Source organism: Mustelus asterias, chromosome 7 (assembly GCF_964213995.1).
Source record: "Mustelus asterias chromosome 7, sMusAst1.hap1.1, whole genome shotgun sequence".
In the NCBI taxonomy this organism is placed as follows: Eukaryota; Metazoa; Chordata; class Chondrichthyes; order Carcharhiniformes; family Triakidae; genus Mustelus; species Mustelus asterias.
Genome location: NC_135807.1, coordinates 74,963,947 through 74,977,622, shown reverse-complemented (window position 1 = coordinate 74,977,622; position 13,676 = coordinate 74,963,947). Strand labels below are relative to the sequence as shown.

Below are 13,676 nucleotides of genomic sequence, written 5' to 3'. Positions count from 1 at the left end.
TTAAATTATGTTATACCCAATTTAAGACTGGTCAATGTGGGGGTCAATGTATATAAAATGGTCAAGCATATTAACACTTCATAATTATATGCCTTAGCTTCTACGACATAAAATTGTTTGGAAAATAAATTTAAAGCCATACTTAGCAGATTTCCTTCTGCATCCCTGAGAGGTGCACCTCCTCCTCCTCTTCCCCATGGATTGTAAATTCTCATTTCCTCTTCAAGTTTTGCATCGTATCTCACCTTCTCTTCTTTTTCTTTTCTCTTCCTCTCTTCTCTTTCTTGCATCTGTATGAATACATCAAGTATTTAAATAATTGTCTAGTCTCATTTTTAACAATCAGCTAAAGACAGAGTTCAAACACAAACGCCATATTGTGAAATTTGCAATTATGAAAAAATGCTGGCAAATATCTAAATCATGAGTTAGGGACAGTGATATGAACCAAGCTGATGTTCAATACGAGAGTATCCTAAAACCCAGAGGGGTAACTTGGAACACCAGTTCATAGTGGTGTATGATTTTTTGGTATGACGTACAATCCAGTGAGGAAACAATCCAGTCATTGTCAGAACAGTTAATAAAGAATATTCATTAACTTAAAACAAAAACACACACAAGAAGGATTATAATACTCTATGACACTTAAGGATACTGCTGACTATACACACACACAATTGGTCCCCAAAACTACCTACATTTGACCTGAACTTTGAGACAGCATTTCCCCCAAACAACATCCAATATTAAATAACTCTATGAGTTAAGTCCAACAAACAATTACCACAACCAGGTTAAGGCGACATCTGGGAAAAAGAGTCTTCTGGTTCAGCAACGGCAGAAAACGCGGATTCTCTCAGTGGGGCTAGCTGCAGTCTTCTGCAATTCTGATGTTGGCTGTCTCTCTCCCTTGTCTTCTACAATTATATCATTTCTTTCCCTTTGATTTTATCCCCCCCCCCCCGCCATGGAGCCAGCTTTTATTACAACCCAGATGTGCTCCAGCTATATCATGCATTGTGAACCATATATTATAATTTTTTTTAAAATCATTTTCAACAGTGTCAGCTTGGAATTGTTTTTGTCAGCAGGGCACATATTGTGATGATGCTGTGCCTTTAAAAAAATATATTTTAATTATGTTTCTCTGCAGGATGTTTCTAGCAGTCCCTGACATGTTATTGGAGCCATTTTGTATATAACCGGTATCCTATATTGTTACTGAAGCAGTATAATTGATAGTGTTTGTTTTATCCTGTACTAATGCAGTGACCTGCTGCTTTAATGTTCCCCTGGGATCGCAGAGTAGAGCTTGATTAGGCTGATTGACAGGTCAGGTCACATGATTGGGGGCAGCGAGGCTTTCATGGAGAATTCCAGCTTAGTTGCTGTTTCAGACACTGCTTGGAGTTGAGAGAGAGCAGTGGCTCTTTTTTCCCCTCTCTGGAGTTGGAGATTCTACTGTCTGAGTGTTGCTGCTTTGGAAGTTGCAGAGAGGGATGTATCCTTTTTTGTCTAAGAAGTCTGAAGACTAGAAGCTGCTAGAGCAGTGATTCCCAAACTTTTTCCACTGGGCCGCACTTTCGGAATAAAAATTTGCTCGCGCCACACCAAATTTTTTATTGATAAGAAATACATTCAAAAACAAAAAAAATCAACTCCTAGCAGTGCTTGAATCAGAACATAGAACACAACTACTTTATAATATGATCATGGGACATCCAGAAAGTATAAAACAATGCTTGTTTAAACCATGTTTAAATGTTTCTTTGATTGCCCTCGAATCTTCCCGCCACACTTGCCATCCTCTCTCGCCGCAACAGTGTGGCGCGCCGCACCCTTTGGGAACCACTGTGCTAGAGACTAAGTTTACTTCTCGGTTTTGCTGTCTTGAGAATATATCCTTCTCTGAAAACTGCTGTTTGGATTTGGACCATTTGTGTTAAAAAGCTGGAAAACTAGTATCACGTGAGTATACTTGTTTTAGTGCTAATTCTGAAGAAGGGTGTATGTCTATGGGGTATTGCTTTAAATTGGAACAACAGAGATAGCTAGCCGTTAAGCATTATAATGTGTCAAGTTTTAAGTCTTGTCATTGGCAAAAGTTATGCTAGTTCTTTTTGTTATATTCTAACTGTGTTCTTAAATAAACCTTGTTTGATAAAAGCTGCCTAGTGGATCACTTGAATCATATCTGGAGTGAAATACCTTATGCTCACCATTCCCAAAATCAAATGTAAAACTTAGGGTCTAGACTAACTTCACAAAGCACATTTGAGTTTCTGGCCTGGGCGTTAATAATATTATAATTCAGACTATCTCCCAATTCTCAATTTAATCTCATAACAATTCCCAATGGCAGGCATATATCCCTTGTGCATGTTGAAGGATGAATAATTGCTCTTTTCTCATAAAAACTCAACTAAAATTTGCATTCCTTTCCTTCGCTGAAGGCACAAAGCAACATGGCATCAGCCAAAATAATTTAGACTAAACTCAGTCATTCAATGTGATTTGTTTTGATCACTCCTGGTATGTGAGCATCGCTGCAAGGCCTGTATTTGTTGCCCATTCTAATTGCTCAGTAAGGTGGTGATAAACTGCCTTCTCAAACTGCTGCACTCCTTTGTGGTGTCGCTACATTTTAAGGGGTGGAAGGTGCCTATGCAAGAGTTCTTCTAACATGGGGTAACCAATACACACCAGCTACCACACAGGCTTGATGGAGCAAGGCCTTGATCCAGTAGCAAAGAGCTCCAAGATGACTGAACGGGCCAAGGACATATGAGGACGCATACATCTTCAGTCCTCCTTTCTCCTTCCTACAGGAATCTCTCCCTGGGATTCAAAAAGTGCAGTGGCAGTCTCATGAGCTCATGAAGGTGGTACTGGTCCCTTGCTGCAAATGGCCCCGCTGCCCCTCCCTTGCTGGGTACGGCCCCGCTGTCTCTCTAGCTGCCAGGGCCCCGCTGCCCCTCTCTCACTTCAAGGTGACAAGTCCGACTGCAGTAACTGCGGAGTGTTTCACCACTGTGGCCCACAGCAAAAGTCATCAGAGTCCTCTCTATGGCTGAGGAGCTCCTCCCAGAGCCCCATGCAGATTCTGTCTATTCAGGAGCACAACTGGCATGATCTGAAATGCGTGGCAGCTACAAGAGAAATGCAGGGATTAGCACCACCCTTGTGTATGGCCTATGACGCAGTTAACCGCAGTGCTGCAGTACTCCATCTCACTTGGCAAGCTCCCTGTTGGAGTGGAGTTAAACTTGAGAACAGACAAGAATTTGTTCAAGCTCTATTGCCTGCAGGCCAGATCCATGGTTGCCCCATCCTATCATTGAACAACAGTATGCAGATGATGCTTGCATCTGCATACACTCGAAGACTCGGCTCCAAGCCATCATCAACACCTTCATTGAGGTGTGCAATAGCATGGGCCTTACACTAAACAACAGTGTGACAAAGGTGCTCTATCAACCTGCCCTGCCACAAAGCATTTCCTCTCTGGTTATCAAAATTCGACAACATGGTCTTCAAACACACTCTTCCTCATGTGCTGAAGGATGTGCTGGCACACTGAAGGTAATGTTGCACCTTGTCGTTGATGTGTGTCCTTGTTGAAAGTAGGCTATCAAGATACCGGAGGATCTCACAATTGATACACAGTAGATGGAAGCCATTTGACCCATCATGTTTGCCCTGGCTCTCCAAACATCTCAGAGGTGTGGACTATGTACAGCAGCCATCTGAAAACCCTGGAGAAGTACCACCACTGCTGCCTCCGCAAGATCCTGTAAATCCATTGGCAAGATAGGCATACCAATGTCAGTGTTCTCACTCAGGCTAACATCACCAGCATTGTAGCATTGACCATTGTAGCTTGGTCAGCTCCATCATGAACCCCAGGAGTGCAGAAGAAATGCTTCAAGGACGCCCTCGATGTCTCCTTGAAAGAGTGCAGCGATGCTTGAGGATCCCTGGCCTAAGTCCGCTTGAAATAGAGAAAAAGCAGCTGGATTGGAGTTGAAGACTTCACGTTTCATCACCAACAGCAGGCTGGAGCCAAACAAACGGAGCGCGTGGCAATCCGGACACCCCATCCACCCACTCCTCCAACCATCTGCCCTACCTGTCACAGAGACTATAGGTCACACATAAGACTCCTCAGTCACCTAAGAACTAATTTTTAGTATGATAGCAAGTTATCCTCTGTTCCGAGGCACTGCCTAAAAAGGTGCACATACACTCAAAGGGCTGGTAAGAAAGGGTGTTGCAGTTTTAGTTTCAGACCCAGTGATGGTGAAGGAATGGCGATAAATTTCCAAGTCAGGATGATGTGCAACTTGGAGGGGAACCTGCAGCTGATGTTGTTCTGCCAATCTGGTCTTCCTAGGTGGTAGAGATCACAGTTTGAAAGTGCTGAAGAAATATTAACAAGTTGCTGTATACATCATTTAAATGGTCTGCACTGTTGCCACTGTGAATGTTTAAGGTGATGGATGGGGTGCCAAACAAGCTGGCTGCTTTGTAATGGATGGTGTCTTTAATGTTCTAGGATGCACATTCATCCAGGTTAAAGTATTCCATCACACTGCTGACTTGGAACTTATAGAGGGTGGACAGGCTTTGGGGAGTGAGGAGGTGAGTCACTCACCACAGAATTCACAGTTAGACCTGCTCTTGTAGCCACAGTATTTGTATGCTGGTCAAGTTAAGTTTCTGGTCATTGCTAAGTCTCAGAATGTTGATGCTGAGCAATTCAACAATAGTAATGCCATTGAACGGAAAATAGAAACAGTTAGATTATCTCTTATTGGAGATAGTCATTGCCTGGCACTTGGAGGGTGTGAAAGCTACTTGCCAATTATTAGCCCAAGACTGAATGTTGTCCAGGTCTTGCTGTATGCAAGCAAGGACTGCTTTGTTATCCAAGGAGTTATGAATATAATAGTTAGCAAATACCCCCACTTCTAACCTTATGTTGGACCCACCCCCATCCTTGCTGACATTTCTTTGTTCCCACTCCTCCAAGATATTAAATTTGGCAGTTATTTCCAAATTCCTTCATGGCTTCACTTAACCCTTTCTGTACCCTTTGGTCCTTCACTCTCACTGCTTGATGATACAGCTTTCATCTACTATATCCTGACTCCCTAGAAACCTTTCAATAAATCTCTCCTCCCTGTTCTCACTACAGCTTAAAAAACTTATCAAATTTCATATACTTAACTGCACTTTTGGTTAATGCTCCTCATCCCTCCCTCCATATCAGTATCTGTTCATTCATCGCTATTATTTTAATTTCCCCTTATACGAAAGTATTTTATCCATTAAAAGGTGCAATAGAAATGTAAACTGATGGAGTTGAGAATTATTGGAATCACTTCAACCTCAAATTACATTTTGAAATTTGTTTAAAACCATTGAGGAAATGTACTATTTTTGGCTAGCAAGACAAGATCTAAATAGAAATAATAGCGTCTTTTGTCAATTATCTTAATTTAAAGGGAAAATCTTTGTTCAACCAATAATACCTACTAAATTGGACATAAAATTGACAAAATAAGTTAGCAGAAATGAAAAAAATATAGATTCACCTGCTTTTTCAGAGAGTCCTGGTAACTGTGTGCATTTGCTTTTGATAAAACTGTGTTTTGTTCCGGCAGGAATCCAACACCAAGGTTTCTGACATTAGAGGCATCATGTGCATTTGATGTGCTGCAAAACAAATTAAGACTTAATGCTGAGATCAATTATTAAATTCACAGGCTTCTATGAAAATATCATATGACAATATCTTGTCAGTTATCAATTCTGAAAATGTAATTTTTGCTGACAAGTATAGTTTCAAACTTTACATTTCAATATACATATACAGAGCTATTAGACTATCAAAACAAAATGACTTTGGTGAACTGTGTACCGTCGAAAACTGGACCTTCAAACTTGATGCAAGTGCAATGAATACCAGTAATTAAGCAGTTAACTATCAGCATTGACAGAAATGTTGATGATCAGAGGCATAGATTTAAAGTAATTAGCAAAAGAACCAGAGACAACATGAGGAAACATTTAAAAATGTTTATGATCTGGAATGCACTGATTGAAAAGTGGCAGGAGCAGATTCAATAGTAACTTTCAATGGGGAATTGATTAATACTATTTACAGGGCTAGGGGCAAGACATTGGGATTAAATAGAAACGTTATCAAAGTGCTGGTACAAGCAGGATGGGCTAAATAGCATAATGCCATGAATTACTAAAATGGTTCACAAGCACACATACAACAAAAATAAATGATAGATAGCAGTTGGGTCACCTTGGGATGTGCAAGATAAACTCACAGGAGATGATACCTGTACTAAAATAGCAGGGATGCAGAATAGGTATTTTGACTATGTCATTCGGCCCTTCGAGTCTGCTCCACCACTCATTTTGATCATGGCTGATCATCAAATTCAATATTCTGATCCCGCCTTTTCCTCATATTCCATGATCCCTTTAGCCTCAAGAACTATACCTAATTTCTTCTTGAAATCACACAACGTTTTGGTCTCAACCTACTTCCTGTGGTAGTGAATTCCACAGATTCACAACTCTCTGGGTGAAGAAATTTCTCCTCATCTCAGTCTTAAAAGATTTACCTCTTATCCTCAAACGATGGCCACTAGTTGTGTACTTCCCCACCATTGGAAATATTCTTTCTGAATCCACCCTGTCTAATGCTGTTAGAATTTTATAAGTTTCAATGAGATCCCCTCTCACTCTTCTAGGCTCCAATGAATATAATCTTAGCCGACTTAGTCTCACCTCATACCTGGAATCAGCCTGGTAAACCTTTGTTGCACTCCCTCTATAGCAAAGGCATCCCTCCTCAGATAAGGACAGCAAAACTGCAAACAATACTCCAGGTGTGGCCTCACCAATGCCATATACAATTGCAGTAAAATATCCTTCTTCCTATTCTCAAACCCTCTCGCTATGAAGACCAGCATACCATTTGCATTCTTTAGTGCCTGCTGTACTTGCGGGCTTACTTTCAGCGACTGATACGCAAGGACATCAACGTCTCGCTGAGTGTCTACCCCTCTCAATTTATACCATTCAAATAATAATCTGCCTCCTATTATTGCCACCAAAGTGGATAACTCACATTTATCCACATTATACTGCATTTGCCATGCATATGCCCATTCACTCAGCCTGTCCAAATCATGCTAAAGCATCTCTGCATCCTCCTCACAGCCCACCCTCCCACCCAACTTTGTATCATCTGCAAATCTGGAGATAATACATTTAGTTCCCTCTTCCAAATCATTAATATATAATGTTAACAGTTGGGGTCCTAGCACAGATCTCTGCAGTACCCCACTAGTCACTGCCTGCCAATCAGAAAAAGACCTATTTATGCCAACTATTTGCTTCCTATCTGCTAACCAGTTTTCTATCCATCGCAAGACACTACCTATAACCCCAATGCGCTTTAACTTTACTAATAGTCTGCTATGTGAGCTTGGCGAAAGACTAAATGGGAAATAGAATTTTTTCTAACAAAAGAAATTAAAATCTGTGTTGAAAGATCAAACTAAAGGTAAAAGGTAAAGTCGCCATAGTCCGAGATGACCATAGGTTGTTCTCCCCTTTTGAGGGGTAGAGCTGACTGGTGGTGATTTTAACCTGAGGATCACTACACCTCAGGTGAGGGGTAAGGTTGAGAAGGCAGGCCTTCATGAATAATCTTAGCCGCTACGAGAATTGAAATCACGCTGTTGGTGTCACTCAAACCAGCCGTCCAGCCAACTGAGCTAATCGTCAAAATTTGAAACAACTAAAAACAGAGGTAATAGTCCTCTTGAATTTCCAAAAAAGCCATGTTTAACCAATCTCACTAGATTCTTTGACGCAACAAAGGGAAATGCAGTAGATGTGGTTTACGTGAACTTCCAGAAAGCCTAATAAGATGTCACGGAGACTCATGGCAAAAGTCTTGGCATGCAAAGTCAGTAGCAGAATGAATTGAAAGGTAGCTACAAAACAAAAGAGGGTAGGGGTTTAAAAAGGTTTCCTGATCCAGGATCAATTCGGAAGTGGTGTCTTGTAAGGATCCAACTTTGTAACATTGTTATTCACTGTTGGAGTAAACTCAAAATTAAAGGATACAAGATGGTTACCTAGCACAAAATGGACTCTGGGAAAAGACATTAAGATGTGCTGACTTGGGCACAGACATTGCACAACGAGTTAAATCCTGTTAGTGTCTAAATTACTGCAGGAAATAAATCAGACCTTGAGGCACCTTAGCTTGAGATAAAGCAGAACCAAGTTTTTGTTACGAGATCAGTCCTTGAAGGGGGGCATAAATGTATCTACTCTGTGTATAACGATGTGATAACTGCCAATGTCCGTACTCATCCATTATTTGAAAATGTATAAAAGATGCTCAACTGCCATTTTAAAGTTGAGAAGGTGACTGCGTGCACTGCGGAGAGCCCAGCGCTTCTCCCAAAGCTTTGTCCGATAAACTGCATGTTGAATCTTTAGATCTGACTCAGAGTGGTGATTTTCCCACAACATTCACCATATACATAAATGATTTGGAAGTTGCAACCTGCAGATGACACCAAGTTAAGGGGTACAACTAAATGTGGAGAATTGTACCAAAATATAAGAAGTCATGCTGCAGAGTGAAAAAATAGTAAATTAACTGAATGAAGTAAAGTATGAAGTGATTCATTTGGAAGGAGGAATAAGGAGACCACTTGCTCCTTGGAAGGTAACAAACATAATGTGATAGAGGAGAGAGATTTGAGAGTACAGACACAAATTACTAAAAGTAGGAACATAAGTTGATGAGGTCGAAGTACTAAGTTTAATTTCTGAATGCGATTATAAAAGCAGGGAGAGAATGTGAGATTTACATAGACCCTTGCAAAGGCCAAACATGCAGTATTATTTACAATTCTGGTCTCCGTACTACAAAAAGGATATTGAAGCATCGGAAAAAGAGGGAAAATTAGAAGAATGTTACCAGCCTTGACAATGCCGTTACCAGGTGGTCAGGGTTCTTTTCTGTAGATGAGAGGTAACTAAGAGGAGAACCAATAGAGGTTCCTAAAATTATGAAGGGATTCAATAAGTTGGATGTGGAGAAAGTATTTTATCTTCTGGGCAAGTTCACAATGGGGTGGGGGAGTGAGAACCTAATTCTCAAATAGCCATTTACTCCCACAAAATAGTGGAAATCGTCAATGGAACGGTCCACGTGGATATTATTGGTATATTGGATGAAAAACTTGATGCAAACGTGAGGGATGCAGTAATAAAGACATGAGGTAAGATGCGAGTAGAACTCTAATGTGAAGTATAAATATTATATACACCAGTTGTGCTAAATGCCTGTTTCTGTCATAGAATCTTAGAACACAGACTGAGGCCAAAATAACATGTAAATATTTTCCTCTCCTTGTGGTTAATTGCAATTTAGTAAAAAACACAGAATATTTAATTATACAGTTCAATTAATTTTGAACTGAAGGTAAACCAACTCTTTAAGAGTCTTCACTTAAGATATATTCCATTCAGTAAGAGAGTCTATCAAAAACATAAACTATCCGTGGCTAAAGGAGGAGGTTAAGGGTGACATCAAATTGAAAGAAAAGACAGACAATGCTGTGAACATGATTGCTGGCTGTCCCTCAATTTGAAAATGATGTTTACTCGGGGTTGCGAGGTTCTGCCACGGGTCTTCATGTTACTGAACAGGTTGAATTTTTGGACACATGGAGCAGGACGTCCCATGAGGTAGTTGGATCCAGAATGCAGGCTTTGCTTCCTCTCAATTTCTTTCTCTGTCACCGCTCAAGTTGCATCTTGCTGAGTCCAAAGGTTTTTGGACTCAGCATAATGCAGCTTGATGGATAGGTCAACACTGACCTCACCACCAACCTATCAAGATCATGTGTACAATAATGGCACACCAATGTCCCCATTTAAACAAAGTCATAAGCAGTCTTCTACCAGGGTTCATTTGCCAAATCCTGTGATGATGGAGAATTGGCAACGGAGACAGGACTGTGAACCTGGGAGTCTCTAGTTAAGAATCTGCACACAGGCAGCAGATCCATGAAGGTTGTCGGACACCTGTGTTAAGATAGAGGTGTTGTTGGGCAGCAGCACCTCTGGCTATCAAAATCAGATAAATTATAAAATAATCAAATGCAAAGAATGCAAACTAGGTTCTAAGGTGGTCAGTGTTGGACAACAATCAATTTCAACTGTTTTGAAAAGGGTCGTTGGGAAAAGAGTGTTGAATAAGATTAATGTAATCAAAAATACAGAAAAGCTATTACAATAGGATACAACGTTAGATAGGTTTTGCCATTTTAGTTTTATTTCCCTTTATTAGGTTAACAAACTGGCAACATTAAAAATAATTCTACTAGTCATTTTATAAATCTCTGTTTAAAGACTTGCCTCCTTAGCTTTTGGTAACCATCAGTGACAAATAATTGTTAGGTTTGGTAAAAAGCATGGTATACAAAGATAAAGATCAATATAGATGAAGGGAGTCTATACGTCCCACAATTATAAAGGTCTATATTTTCTTGAACGAGTCCCAAGTTTTCTCCTCCACCATTTAAGTATTAATCAAATTGCCTGAACATATTGCTCTAAATCTTTCAACCCACCAGTTGTAACCCTGGTAATTTTAAAAGATTTTATGTTAATCTTAGTTTTGTCATCTAATACCTGTCAACTTCTAAAAAGGTGCCCTTCATAGTCATCTCCTTTTGTTAGGAAAAATAAGGTAGTTTTAAAGGATTTGTATCAGTATTGAATCATAGAAACCCTACAGTGCAGAAAGAGGCCACTCGGTCCATCGAGTCTGCACCGACCACAATCCCACCCAGGTCCTGGTAAGCATTGGAAATAAGGTATCGTTTTAAGTGGGTTTAATTTAATGTTTCTGTGCCTGAAAGGGTAAAACCTATAGTTAGTTTCATGCCTGACAAAGGTATTTGTGTGTGTGGAGGTTAATTTCAATTCCAACTTGTGATTCTATTGTGCTTAGAGGGGGCTACTGCGTGAAAGGTAAGTAAACCAGTAGTAGTTGCTTACCAAATGGGGCCTTGTAAGGTAGAGAATTTTTTAAGTTTTAGCTTAGTTAATTTGACTGCAGTTCATAGAATCCTTACAGCGCAGGAGGCCATTCAGCCCGTCAAGTCTGCACCATCATAGATAGTGAGAGGAAAGGCAGCTCTCCTAGCTCTGCTGGAAGCAGTTGGTTTTAGACGTTTGAAGAGGGAACATTTCTTTCAGCCTTGCTAGAAGAAAAGCCCTACTATGGAGTAATGGTAAAGAAAACAGATGTTGGAAACCTCAAGTCCAGCTAGTTAAAGAAACCGGAGAAACGAAGAGAAGTTTTCAAGAAATCGAGTTAACAGAACAGAGAAAACTGGCAACCAGAACAGGTTACTGTTCAGTAAAGTCACAGAGAGTTGAAAAGGGATTGGATTGTGAGAGGCCAGATAGACATCATCAATGGTGCTAAAGATTGTGTGAAATTACTACAGTTTGGGAGATATTATTTGAAGTAATTGTGGAAATTGCTGGCTGGACCTTGGAGTTTGTGTAAAAGCCTTTAAGACAAAAGCAACTGAAGGGAGAGGTGTAAAACCTGAAAACAAAACCTTGATGGAAGTGCCGGAGGGAAAGCATAATTTAGAAGATGATTTGAAAGTGTGACTTTTGAAAGCAGAATTTGAAATCACTTGGGTGGAAGCCGCAGTTCAACTAGTGGCTCACGGTATAAGAATCATCTGGGAGAATTTTTAGGAGAAATCCACAGGCATTCACTTGAGTTTAGAGAGGAGTGTGTCTTACCACAGTCATCTTGTGGGCTTAAAAAGGATTGTGTGTTAATGAGACCATATATCTTGAGATGTACTTTGTGATCCATGTTAATCTTAAAATCTGTGTGTAATTGTTAAGATACGGAGGGGAATAAAAGCGTATTGTATTATCCAATTTTTTCATGTTTAATAAAATGCTTTTTTCCTGTTAAAACTAAGTAGTGTTTCTGTGACTCTGTTCCTCCATGTTTTATTTTGAAAAAGTAAAAGCTACAGTCTTTTGCGCTAGGGTTCCATTCTGGGATTTTACCATCCAGTTATAACACCAAGAGCTCCAGTTTCTCCAATCTTTCTATACAGGCGTTAATACTCTTAGGAAAATATTTTTCATACAGATGTGGCTGTTTGATCAAATTATCTGGATTTAATATTGGGTGGGATGTCCCTCACTGCCCACCTGCCTCATTAAGGAATCAACTGGAGTGCACAGAATAGTGAGAGAAGCAACAAAATTATTCAACTAGTCTGAGGACTTACAAGAGATGAATGATTTAAAATGTAAATGTCAAACAATGCTGCACAGACTCTTCATGCTTTGGGTGTGGAAGATTCCCCACTGCCATCTCGGTGGAAGTTTTCTTCATTATAGTAAGGACAAGTGAAATGAGGTCTCAGGGTGACCAGTGCTGAACCTGTGGTGAATTCGACTGATAAAGGCAACTCAAACTCATCAAGGCTCTTTAGACAGCACCTGTTAAACACATGACCTCTACCATCTGAAAGACAAGGGAAGTAGATACATGGGAACATCACCATCTAGAAGTTCCCCTCCAAACCGAACACAAACAAACAAACAAAGAACAAAGAACAATACAGCACAGGAACAGGCCCTTCGGCCCTCCAAGCCCGCGCCGCTCCCCGGTCCAGGATGGAATCCTGAATCCAGGATCCCCGCCCAATTTTCCAGCCTATCTACATACCAATATCCTATCCACCGAGCTGTCCCTCACAGCTACGATGCTTTGTTCATTACAACCTATTAACTTACCCCCACCCCCCCATTCCAGACCATGTGATCTCCAGGGAGAGGTGAAAACCCAGAGTGAAAAACCCCAGGGCCAATATGGGGAAAAAAAAATCTGGGAAATTCCTCTCCGACCCCCTGAGGCGATCGAAACGAGTCCAGGAGATCACAATGGCCCCGATCGGAAAATGCTTCTCAACCCTAGTCATTTCCACTTCCACGAACACCATATGAATTCCCTGCCCCCGAGACAGGTTCCCAACTATCCGCAGTCTCACTCTGTACTGGCACCAGCAAGATGATCGTAGAATGAAGCCTTGAAACGAGAAACCAGGAACAATTAGCCCGCGCCGCTCCCTGGTCCAAACTAGACCACTCTTTTGTATCCCTCCATTCCCACTCCGTTCATATAGCTGTCTAGATAAGTCTTAACACCATCCTATATTGCAGTTCTTTCATTGCTGCTGGGTCAAAATCTTGGAACTCCCCCCCCTATCAACACTGCGGTGTACCTACACCACAAGGACTGCAGGTGTTCTAGAAGACAGCTCACCACCACTTTCTCAAGGTTAATCAGGCAATAAATGAGCAATAAATGCTGCCTCATCAGTGATGCCACATCCCTGGAAATAATAATGAAAGAAAACACAAAGATGAACAATCCTAATGCTCTTTTCATCTTTCTGCACAATATCAAAGGAATCTTTTTGAGTCTATTTTGGGGAGTATAAACTTGAAAATAAACGTATCCTGACCAACCAAATTTCCGATCAAAAGAGGTGCCATACTTATAAGAG

General features: G+C 40.6%; 1 protein-coding gene across 3 annotated transcripts in view; it reads right to left on the bottom strand.

The window, feature by feature from the left end:
* Positions 1-13,676, bottom strand: part of cspp1a (centrosome and spindle pole associated protein 1a) — a 204,266-nt gene that overhangs the window by 79,032 nt on the left and 111,558 nt on the right. For all 3 annotated transcript variants that reach the window (XM_078217092.1, XM_078217093.1, XM_078217094.1), the window contains 2 exons: positions 5,601-5,721; positions 143-290 (listed from right to left, as the gene is read on the bottom strand). In XM_078217092.1, the coding sequence (XP_078073218.1) occupies positions 143-290; positions 5,601-5,721 (269 nt within the window). The remainder of the gene's footprint in view (positions 1-142; positions 291-5,600; positions 5,722-13,676) is intronic.